This window comes from Balaenoptera acutorostrata, chromosome 20 (genome assembly GCF_949987535.1).
Source record: "Balaenoptera acutorostrata chromosome 20, mBalAcu1.1, whole genome shotgun sequence".
In the NCBI taxonomy this organism is placed as follows: Eukaryota; Metazoa; Chordata; class Mammalia; order Artiodactyla; family Balaenopteridae; genus Balaenoptera; species Balaenoptera acutorostrata.
This window is the reverse complement of record NC_080083.1, coordinates 26,482,433-26,494,383: the sequence shown is the minus strand read 5'-3', so window position 1 is coordinate 26,494,383 and position 11,951 is coordinate 26,482,433. Positions and strand designations below refer to the sequence as shown.

Here is an 11,951-nt window from a genome sequence, read left to right as displayed (position 1 = left end):
TCGGGGGAGGGGGGCGGGGGGGGGCTGGACCTCAGTCCCATTCTTTGCTCCAGATGTTTAAGAGGAGTGCTGCTAAGACACAGCTGGCACTAACCTTAAAGCCTCTCCTGGGGGCTGAGTTTAGAGCATCGAGACACTGTGGAGTAGGAAAAGGCAGGGAAGGGCAGCAGCGTTAGGGGCCCCGACATTAAGGAGAATACCTTGGCCATGCAAGCAACCCGAGCAGAAAACCAGCCAACAGAACGTCAGTCAGTACAAAAAGTTTTTATGTACAAAAAACACAATAAAAGATGACAGCTGGCTAGCAGAAAGGACTGGGCACTGCCTTCAGCCTTCATTTACTACAGAAACAAGCCCCCAGCAGGAAGGGGAAGCTACCCTGGGAAGAGGAGGCTGGGTTCCTGGGCCAGGAATGTAAGATCTCTCTTGCCTGCCTTCTTTCTCAGGCCTCCATGTGTAAAGCAGGTGTGGAGCAGGAGGTACTGCTGCTCTCTGCCACTGAGACCGTGAGACAGGCCGGAAAGGAGGCTGTGTCGAGGACAGAACTAACTTTGGGCTTCCCCCCAAAACTGGTCTCAAACCAAAAAGCCTGTCTTGTTGCGATGGTCACTTGCAGTGGCTGACGTATGAAGACAGGGACCATACGGGGGCCACAGGGTCTTTGGCTTTGTTGCCACCCAGCAGCTGAAGATCAGGCAGGGGGGCCAGCCCGGGATTCTCAGCTCTTCCGGTTCTCAGCAGGTCAGCGGGGTCTCTAATCAGAAAGACGAAGAGGGCCCAGGCCTTGGATATCACTCGTCTTGTCCTCGTGCACGGCGGGCCAGGACTGCAGCGAGCTAGGAGACCGTGGCCCCCGAGGGGCTCCCGAGGTCCTGGGGAAGGCTTTCTCGGGCCTCCTGCATGCGGCGCCGGGCTCGACGGAAGGCTTCTGTGAGGGAAGCAGACACAGGAGTCAGCTGCCATGGTGTGGGGCAAATGGGGCCCACGCGGATGCTGGAGGGGGGTGTGGCTGGGACTGGGTGGGGCGAGCCTACCTAGCACACCGTGAATGGAACTTTGCTGGCTGAATCCCTCCAGACAGTCCAACACGCTCCTCAGCCTCTTCCGGAGAGAACTGGACTCCAGGAAGGCCCTGCGGGGGAGTCCGCCACATGGCCATGGCTGCTCTTGCAGCCCTCAGGGTCAGGAGCCGTGAGGCGGGGGGCCAGGGCCACTCACCGGGACTGCTGCAGACAATGCAGGCGGAAGGTGACACTGCCTGTGGTCTCCGTGCGGAGTCCAAAGCGGCTCAGACGCTCCCCCTGCGGCATCCGGTTAACGTCAGGCTTCTGTTGGTTCCTATACCCCAGGCGCCACAGTGGCCTCACTCCCATTCTTATTCCCATTCTTGGGGAGAACAGTTCTGTTGGGGAAACTTCATCCCAACACCCAGATTCCATCACCTCCCAACTGTAAATCAAGGAGCATTCCAACCTCATTCGAGAATCAGCAGTCTTATAAGCTGCCTGCCAATCCTCTGATTCCTGAGGACTCAGGGATGGGCTGGAAGGAGGGGCCAGTTATTCCGACAGGGACCAGGGGAGACCTCTAAGTGTACTATTTTCCAGAGCTCTCCTAGGATAGCAGTGATGTTTGTACCTGGTGCAAGATGTGGCCGAGACTTCCCGCTTAAGCCACAGGAAGGAAGAGACTAAGCAATGATGAAGCAATGAACAATTAAGAGGCTTTAAGCCAGATTCCACCTATTCCAGAAGAGATAGGGACATAAGTTCCCAGCATGAAGTCTCCCCAAAGACGAAAGTCACCTTGAAGGTTGCTGGTACCCGCACGTAGGAGAGGTCCTCCAGCTCCAGAGAGCCGCCGATGAAAACCCTCCTCAGCTCAGCCACCGGGCCCAGCTCCAGGGGCCTCCACGTAGAGACCGTCAGGGTGTGTGAGCCTGCGCAAGAAGAGGAGAATGGGGCCGGAAGCGGCACGTGGTCCCTTGCTGACTTCCCGGCAATGACATGGGCCTCGCCACCACCAAAACACCTGGTCTGGTGATGGCCTGACCTCTGGTGAAGGTCATCATCGTGGTTTAAGGTACCCACTTGAAAATCAATCCCATGGAAATTCAGATCTCAGCTCTGCCAGTTATTACCCGGGCACCAGGACAAGTTTCTCAACCTCTCTGAGCCCCATTCTCCTCATCTAATAACAACACCTACGCCTCGCAGAGTGATGGGGAGAATTAAATGAGAAGCACTTAGCACTGGCGCACAATAGAAGACAGCGGCTATTATTTCAAAAGGAACGCTGATCCACTCGATACACACCCACCGAGAGCCCGTCTTGCCGCGTGGCTGCTCCCTCAAGGCCACGAGTCAGATCAGAGGAGCCGGAAGCAGAGCCCAGAGCTGCTCAACTTCCCAGTTAGCGGTCATTTCACCCAGCTGTCTCTAACAGAGGGGGAACATTTCCTCAAAGGGAGCAAGGAATCTTGCAAGTTAAGTGCTTCGAATTTCCCATCATCCCTACTCCTCACAGGAAGTGGTCGAATCTTCTGAAGTGTTAGTCTTGTTTCTAGGAGCTAGGGCACATGGGCCACAGGAAGGGCAGGGATAAGAGGTCACCTGGGGTGGCAGGCAGCACCACAGCCCCGTAGCCTTCCACGCGGCACCTCTGCCAGTAGTCCAGCGAGAGGACCTCGCAGTAGAGCACAGGCCATGCCGGGAGAGCACCTGCAGCAAGGGGGAGAAGCGGCCAGGTCAGGGGGGGCCTTCACCAGGACAGGGCCTGTCTGAGGAGCCCCAAGGCCGAGCACCTGCCGGGCCACTCACCAGCAGATTCATCCTCGTGGAGGAAGGAGGCCTCAAACGTGAACGGGTAGGAGAAGTAAGCCACATTATCCTAAAAAAGAGGAATGCTATTTTATACTCAGTGCCATGGGGTGGACAAGGGCCCACTTGGAATCTGTTTTCCCTGTAGCCAACGACAAGGTCACCGTCCCAAGGGAAAAAGAAAAACTATCACCCCAGGTAGGAAATAAAAGGCTGACAGGTGAAGGGACACCGAAACCCGAGCTGCTACCACTCTCAAAAAGGCAGAGAGAACCCTTGGACCAGGCATCCCTGCAGAGCCCACAGTGAAGGGCCGGACCCAGCTCTGGAATCTTCCCCAGGACGTTAGCCTGATAATCTTCAGATGCCTTCCCCCGAGCAGTCCTGTTCCCTTCTAGGTGCCCCTTCTCATTGCCCTACCATTCCCAGGGACTTGGTGGCACAGGTCTGTGTTATTCCTGAGAGCTGCTGGAATGCTGGGCTTGACCAGCCTGAAAACCAAAGACCACATATAGTAAGTCAACGGGGAGGAAGGCAAGCAGTTGAGAAAAAAACAAAGCTCCTTTCTCCATTCACTCACTCATTCATGCAATCAATCATTCATTTCACATTCACTGTGTGTCTGCTATGTGCTATGACCGATCACTGGGGACATCTTGGTGACCAGATAGAAAAGCTTCCTGTCTCTCATGGGGCTACCATTCCAGTTGGGAGTGGGAGGGGGGAATAGACAACAAACCAACCAACAAAACACTATCAAGTAGTAATAAATGCTAAAGTAAAAATAAAACAGGGTGAAGACACTGAGTGGCTTGGAGGCTCATTTAGACGGGGTGGTGAGGGAACACCACTCAGAGGTGACACTTAGGCTGAGACCTAAACTAAAGCAGAACCAGTCGTGCAAAGACAGGACACAAAAGCTTTCAGACAAAGGAAATGGCCCTGAAAAGGCCCTGAGGTGGGAATGAACTTGGCCTGTTCAAGAACAGAAACGACAACTGCAATGTTGTAAGGGAGGGATAGGCAGGGGCCAGCTCGTTCAGGGAATGGAGTTTGGATTTTGCTCTAAGTGGGAAGGGAAGCTGTTGGGGCTTTAAGTTCAAAAGAGACGCAACTGGTTTACATTTTAAAGGCTCAGTTAGGCTGTGGTGTACGTGGCAAATGAAACGTAAGAGGGAGCAAGACAGGAAGCGAGAGGATAAATTAGAAACCTAATGCTTTGGCCTAAGCAAGAGATGACGGTGGCTTGGCCCAGGGTCCTCGAGAGAATAGAGGATTCAAGACATCTTTTGGAGACAGAACTGACAAGAACTGCTGATAGAATGAATGGCGGTAGGGAGCTAGGGAAAGTGAGGAATCAAGGATGTCTCTTAGGTTTCCGGTATCAGAAACTAAGTAGATGACGTTGCCATTCTGCTAAGATGGGAAAGACCGTGAGGGCAGGTTTGAGGCAAGAGGGGGAATCAAGAAGCTTTTGGTCACGTTAAACAGGAACGACAAAGAGGTAAGTGGACATGAGTGTGGCGTTCAGGGGAGAGGCTAAGGCTAGAGAGAGAAATCTGGGAGTCTGAGACATACAAACAGTACTGAAGCCACAGGATGTATGAGGCCACCTAGAAAGACCGTGGAGAGAGAGTCACAGAAGGCCAGGCCCAGCCTTGGGTACTCTAATAGTTTTAGATCAACAGAAGATGAGGAAACAGCCAAGAAGGCCGCTGAGCCACCAATGAGAGAGAAGAGAGGAGCACAGAGCCAGAAGCCAAGAGGAGAGTTTCAGTGAGGAAAGTGAGCTGTGGTGAATGCTTCTGAGAGGCCAAGTAGGGTGAAGGCAGAGACGTCACCACAGGATTTCACATCTTGGAAGTGATCTATGACCTTGAAAAGAACAGTAACAATTTCAGTGGAGGAGTGGGGAAGGAAGTCTGACCGAATGCCTCTGGAAAACTGTCAGAATGGGTAAAAAGAGAGACTTATGAATATTACTTACTAGTAGTCGGCAATTCCACGAAGAAGTGGACGTAAAGATTGTCAAACTCATAGCCTTGGGCTGAAACTAAGAAAACAGGAAACTGTTTCAGCTTATCCTCCTATCACCCTTAACACCCGCCCCAGTCCTGAAGGGCCCACCCACGTGTGGAAGCAAGTCCCTCACGGGCCAGGAACTCTCTGTGTTTCCAGGAAAGACACATGCCTGAGTCTCCCGAGTGCTGCGGACAACCCAAGGCCTCTACTAGGGCGGGGAGGATTACTCCACAGCTAAATCTGGCACTTGCCAAGCATCAAGGGACTTCTGTCTGGTAAGACACTTACCTACCTCTCCATTTACAAAGAGCCGGAGGGCACCTGGTACCGTCTGAGGTAGAGAGAAGGGGGGACAGATCAGGAGGTCTGAGGGAAGCGACCCCTCTCCTCCAGCCTGCCCATAAATCCCCAGAGGACCTGACGCTGGACGTCAGATCCAGGTGTGTGACTAATCCCGCTTCCTCCCCACCTGCCACTTCTGCACAAATCTGTTTCCTTCATTTCTAAAAGTGTGTAACGTAAGGGGAAAAGCACCTAATTTAAATGGTGGGGAAGGCAACAAAGTGTGGGGAATTTACAAGAATGGCCAAGAGAAGCATTCACAGCTGCCTGCTGCCATACAGCAAGAGGCTAGAGACCCCTGCTCCCTCTAGAGGGAGGTCAAGCAACTAGGAAGTTTCCTTTTTAAATTATTTGTGTATCTATCTTATCTAACTTTTTAACACCGAAAATCTGTTGCTAATACAACACAAAAATAGTGAAAGTTAACTTTTTAGAGAGAGAGAGGGAGACCACCAGGTAACTCTCTCCTTGTTTCCAGATCTAGAAATGGAACTCCTGGAATAAGAGAAGACAAAGTTAAGTCCGTAAAGACTTAAACCCTTTTGTTTTAAGAGCCAAACTATTTGACAAACAGAAATGACACCCCCCCCCTCTCTCTATGGGGCATTAGGAGAAATATCTACATGAAGTGTAAGGAAGACACTTTTCATCTTTATATTTATTTAAAATTAATTACAAATACATGAATGCACTCCCACTGATAAAAATTCAAAACCACCTAAGTTTAGAGAATAAAAAGTAAACATTCCTGACACGTCCCTCTCACCACCCAATAGCCATCTACCATTTCCCAATCCCACCCCCTCCCCAGAGAAAGCCGCCCATAGGGTGTGTGGCCTTTGAGAGCTTTTCCTGTGCATTAACACTTCTATATCAATACGCAGTGCTTCAAAAACATAACAAGGACTATACTCTAAATGTTATTTGTTACTTTTGTCCACTGAAGAGTATGTCTTCGGGACCTTGAGGAGAGAACTGTCACTCAGTTGCAGTCAGAACGCTCTGGCTACAGAAACCCAGCTACTCACCGTCTCAAAGTCAGTGCCCACGAGGCTGTTGAGATACTCCTTGTGCCGGCCATAGAGCTGAGGAAACAAACCACACTGAAACTCAAGGTGCGACCCCAGCCAGACCAGGGTTCAGATCTGCACGGGAGGGAGAAGAGCAGCAGGAGTGGGAAATGCCACAGAAAGCTGGAGGCCTAAGCATCCCAGACACTGACATCTGACAGTGAAGCACAGAGGCTCTGGAGTCCCCTGGTCTGGGACCAACCTGGCTCTCGCACTTACGTGACCCTGGGCAGACTGCTTAGCTTCTTGATCTCCATTTCCTCATTTATAAAGTGGTAATAATAAAAATATTCACCTCAAAGGCTTGTGGTACAGTCTAAATGAAATAAAGTATGTGCAGGGCCTAGCACAGAGCATGGTAAATGCTCAAATAAATGGCCATTATTATCATGATCTTATAATAGGATCGAAACCTTATATCTGATATGTCAGCAGTGCTTCCCAAGTCAGGGGAGGCCACTAAGAGCAAGGCCTTGCACCTGCTGACCCAACCTCGGCCGCGGCCTCAGCTCCCAGCTCTCTGGTTCTCAGAATGAACCAGCACTTACGTCCTTGAACACACGCTGTTCCCGCTCCTCCTCCTCAGGCTGTGCAAGGGAGGACACGTTGTCAATCGTATACTTCCACAGCTCCTGCTTCTCCCCGTCCGTCTCGATTCTGTAAGGTCAAAGTCACAAAGGGACTAACTCAGAAAATAGGAGATGGGCCCTCCAGCCCCAGCCCAGGGATGAGCCGATTTACAGTTCCGTTATTCTAAGACGTAAGAGGAGGAACAGTCAACCCAGAGGAGAAGACCTGGCTAGTTCATCTCTCCCAGTTGTGATTAGTCCCTACATGCAGCAGCACAGAGCATTATTTTCACTTAACTACACTGATAGAGGTATCACTTTCAAATCAGTGTAGGTGCATATTTTCTCAGAACAGGATGCCCAGTGTCCTAAGGGTCTATGACCTGGAACAGAATATGAACCACTGGCTGGGAATTTAAAAGTTAGAACAGATGAAGGGCTTTCAGAGAATCTCCTCAACTTGGGGCAAGAAGTGAAGCCAAGGAAAGGAATGCCAGTCTCCGCCATCCCTTTCTTCCTCTTCTCACCTGTAGGGTCCTCTGGAGCCAGTGAAGTCAGGTTTTACTGTGATCACACCATTACTGTCTACCTTCAGAGTACAGAGGACATGTTCATACTTCTTATAGCCAAGCCTAGAAACCAGGGAATTAACACCAGGGTTCAAGATTGCTGCCCCACCTCCAGGGAAGGAGGAAGAGGTATTCAGGACACATCAGGGGAGAGGACAGAGGCTGGAGTGAGAATTGTCATGGTAAAATACTCTCTTCCAAAGAAAAAGAAGAAGGAAAAAATCCCTCCCTCCCATATACCTGGGATGACTATAACAGGAGAGTGATGGTTAGTGACACGAGAAGAGAATGAAGGTCTGAGCTGGGCAGTAAGAAGCTTCACTCACTTTCCATAGGGCCCCAGGTCCGCCATGATGTACATTGTCTGAAGAGCGGTGTTGATGACATGGTTGTTCCTGATGAACTCTTCTGAGGGTTCCCAGGTGACGATGCGTGACTTAAGGATGCCACCCTCCCTGGGAGACACCACAGGAAGGGTCACTTCCCTGGCACCCCCCGAAGAGCCTGAAGGAGGAGCTCAGGGGAGCACGCGAAGGTGGAGGCCCGCTGCAGGACGGGACGCTCGAGGTGGTGGGCATACCGAGAACACAGGCATGGACGGACCACAGAGGCCGCCACGGCCCTGTACACACTTGCACTCACATCCCTCGCCTGTCCTGCCGTCGCCGCCTGACATTTGCCATTCGCTCGACCAAGAATGACGGCATTTCGCTGGCTGCAGTGGTCATTTTCTGACAGTGCTGGGAAAACAGAGCAGCCCAGTGTAAGCCTGCTCAGGGCCATGTGGGACCAAGGACCCGGAGGGAAGTCTTCCTTCTGAAACCTCACACAGAACCTGAACCTCACAATCACGCTGACGGAGGGCACAGTGGCACAAACAGCCCAAAGAAGAGCCCAACCAAGCCTTGGTTTGCCCGAAGGTTGTAGCAGCACATTATCCTTGAGAAATGAATTTATTTATGCTAATCTTAAAATGAGCCTGCCATCTCTAAACACATACCAACAAAAAGTTTGGTGAGTCTGCCTGGCAGATGTTGACATCACTAGGTGGCTGGCAGGTGTGAAGTGTGACATAAGTATTCTGTGGAAAACCCTCCCACGGGTAACTGAACACTGCCTGTAATTTCCTTTTCTTTACCAAAACAGACAACCCAAAGTTTATATGCTACCAACCCACAGCTTTCCTGATATAAGCATCAACCTTTCAAAAACATTCACTTAACACCTGGCTCCTTGCAGAGATCTACAAGGTCATAGACAAAAATCAGAAAATATAGGCACTCCCCTCCCTCAAGGAGTTTAAAATCTCACTAAGAAGACAGAATATGCAGAAGAAAATGTAAAACAAGTCCATGAGGGTGTGCTGTCAGAGGCAAATTGAGGATATAAGCCATTCCCTACGCAGTACCGAATTCTTCTTCAAACCCATATATTCAGTTTTGGCTGAATCCATGATGAATTTTATCTAGATGGTTCTAGACTCCATCCACCTGTCTGATCTCATGATGCACAGAGGAAGTCAAACCCAGTGGCTGCTTCTCCCAGTTTGTGGTCTGCAAGCCTATCATTAGAGACACTGCCGGCTCCCCCAGGCCCTCCAGCAGAGGGAGCAGGGAACAGCAGCCCCATCCCCCACCTACCCCAGCTTGGCTGCCAGAAGCTCTGTGTCCCCTTAACAGGTTTCTGAGTTAACACACAGAGAGGCCAGAAAGCTAAGGGAGACAAAGGTGAAGGGAGCTACGGTGCTTGGGAAAGAATGCTACCTCCTCCAAATTGGTGTATCTATCAGAGTCAGTGTAGGTAAAGATTCGTCGGTTCTTCCTGGCATCCAAATGCTCCAGCTTCAGAATCTCTTGGCGGTACTGATGATCCAAAGGGCTCTGACAGGCTGCTTCATTTTGGTACAGATCTACTTCAAACTGAGGTCACAAGGAAACAGAGTTCTACTGAGAATATGTCAAATTTTGTTCCTATAACAGTTTGGTCAAATTAGTTCTATAGAGCTGATGCAATTTGACATGTTCTCATAGCCAACTGTCGTTTATCTAAACTAATGGAGGACAGGAGAGCCAACGAATGTTAGAGCTGAAAGGAACCACAGTGATAGTCTAATTCAATTCTGCTATTACAGAATTGACATACCAAAACAGTAATTCTGCTGTTTTGGTATGTGGCCCAGAGATGAAAAGTGTCTTACCCAGGATTATAAAACTGGGTAGTGGCAGGCACTATATTCCATTGACCCCATAAGCACAACCGTGGAAAGTATAAACTGTTATAAGCTTTCTGGAAATCAGTTCAGCAATATGCATCAAGAATCCTTCTCTGTGACTAGTCAGGTGGAGGTGGACCGGGGGGAGGCAGACTGAGCAGACAAGGGACACTGGCTCACCTGGCTGAAGAGCTTCTCTTGCCATTCAATCACGACCTCCTCCTCTTCATCTACCTCCGGGCGGTGTCCACCTCCAAAGACAACAGAGTGAGTCAAATGTTTGAGCCAAACTAGCACCACTTCTTGCTCTGTGGTTGGTTATAACCAAAGTCCCTGCTCTTATATTTGCCACAAAACCAGTTGGAGTTCACTGATCTATGAAGCACTCACTCTAGACTTACTCTATAGAGGCTGTGGATATGTGCAGAAGCCAAGATTAGGACCCAAGAAGTCTTCATCACTACTCTGATTTGAATAAAAGGAAGTCATGCTTTCCAGGAATTATTTGATCTAATTCAGTGTCAGGAGCTGAAAGTTATTAGATATAGGCTGAATAGCTCTTCCTCAATCCCAATTGCCTACATTTGCTAGACAGGAACTGTGGCATTTTTATCTTCACTATTCCTGAAGCCATATATCTAGAATCACAAACACTATAACCTTAAGAGACCAAGTATCAGGAGAGAAAAGGAAAGACATATAACTGATTTTTTTTTTTAAAGAACCAAATCTAATATACACACTCCTAGCTGAGTATGTCTTTTTCAAAGACACATGCTTCACAACCAGCCAGCTCACACTCTTGCCCAGGAATATTTTTGAACAGAAACAACAAAAGCAGAGAGACCAGTGACCTAACACAAACACACTGTCCTCTCTTCCTCACTTTTCTGGCTTCCCAGATAAGGAAAACTGCTAGATCACAGATGGTGTCAATATGTACATTTTCCAAGCAGACCCCAATTTTTAAGCTGTTTTAAAAAGTGTTTAGTTGTATGTTTCAAGCTTGGAGCGATATTTTCTCTCAGAAAAAAAAATGCCACAAATGGTATTTAGGTTGACAGGCAAATTTATAACATATCTAAAGTATGGTATTTGCTATTTCCCTACATTTGACCACAATTCGGATCAGCATCTTGATGGCAGGAATCAAGCCTTATTCAATTTTACACAACATAATGTAGTAGTTAAAATTGCCTGGGATCAAATCCTGGCTTCAACATTTACCAGCCCTGCGACCTTGGACAATAAACCCAACCTCTCTATACCTTTTCTCAGACTATAGACCTGGGTCTACTCTGTCTTAAGAGGTAACCTCCGCCCTAGGCCCTTCCCCAGATCCCCAAGCGGCCACACCACCACCATTCACCCACTGGCGGATGGGTGAGGCCTAAAAGTGGCCAAGTCTATGAGGTCCTTCCCGGGCTGGGCAGCAGGCTGGTAATGGAGGTAGTTGCTTGATGTGATTCTTTGCAGGTGGACTCTGCCAGGAAAAGAGAAGCCCAAAATACTTGTTACAAAACACTCAACCAGGAGATGAATGCAGAGCAAAGATGGGGAAACAAAACTCAGAAGAGGGTACGGCTACCAAGAATGTGGCGGGGTGTAGGCGACAGAGGGGATGTGAGTGGGGCACGGGGCCCTAAGAAGAAGACGATGGGAGAGTGTACTGGAGACACAGGGCCTCGAGAAACTTGGGAGGGGCAGGGTCCTGAAAGGGTGGGTCTGGAAGTTGTGAATGAAGAGGGTGCCGGGTAGTGAGGGAGACGCGGGGAGACGAGGTGACAGCGGTCAGGACTGCAAACGCAAGTGGGGGTCCCAGCAAACAAGAAGTGAAGTTCAGGCTCTAATTATCTGACAGCATAAAAGCACGGGGCTCTGGGGTGATGCGACTACCGGAGGCGGAGGTTGCGCACGGGGTCCCAAGAGCGATACACGGCCTCTCCGGTGTCACTGCTCCAGACGGTCTCCGCCATGACAGCTGCGCTGCGCGCGACTGCGCCGGAAAGCGCGCCGCCCCAGTTCCCCTGGCAACGGAAACGCTGGGTTAGGGAGGCGGGAACCCGGTTCCCTACGCGGCGCTGCAGAGTCCCGCCCGTTGCAGGCCCAGGCCAGTTGGTGCAAGCGCACGCTTCGGCTGGGGGATCTGCGGGTTTGCCGCTAATCCTGAGTGGGAACAAAGCTCGCTCACAGCCAAGGCCAGACTTGATGCACTTTACAAATGAGGGAACTAAAGCAGCGCTATAGGCCCCTTTTATACAGATTCAGACAGAAATGGTGATGGACACCAAACCCAAGCGTCCTGAGTTCTCAACTACTACTTTTTCCACCACACGACACAGCCTTCC

The 11,951-nt window shown here is 50.1% G+C and overlaps 1 protein-coding gene across 5 annotated transcripts; it reads right to left on the bottom strand.

Annotated features, from left to right (window-relative positions):
• Positions 1-248: 248 nt before the first annotated feature.
• MKS1 (MKS transition zone complex subunit 1) lies at positions 249-11,624 on the bottom strand. Of its 5 annotated transcripts, XM_057536740.1 has the most exons (18): positions 11,500-11,624; positions 10,977-11,086; positions 9,784-9,854; positions 9,155-9,310; positions 8,034-8,131; positions 7,718-7,846; positions 7,350-7,454; positions 6,802-6,910; positions 6,212-6,268; positions 5,130-5,172; positions 4,807-4,872; positions 3,240-3,310; positions 2,820-2,889; positions 2,613-2,720; positions 1,806-1,939; positions 1,219-1,301; positions 1,035-1,132; positions 249-928 (listed from the first exon to the last, which is right to left on the bottom strand). In XM_057536740.1, exons 1-18 carry the CDS (start codon positions 11,577-11,579, stop codon positions 837-839), a joined length of 1,680 nt encoding a protein of 559 aa, XP_057392723.1. In that variant the 5' UTR covers positions 11,580-11,624; the 3' UTR covers positions 249-836. The 5 variants fall into 5 exon arrangements, 4 of the variants coding, with proteins under 4 accessions (XP_057392723.1, XP_057392726.1, XP_057392724.1 ...); XM_057536743.1 differs by lacking the exon at positions 1,219-1,301; XM_057536741.1 differs by lacking the exon at positions 11,500-11,624 and having other exon boundaries at positions 10,973-11,075.
• Positions 11,625-11,951: the final 327 nt, after the last annotated feature.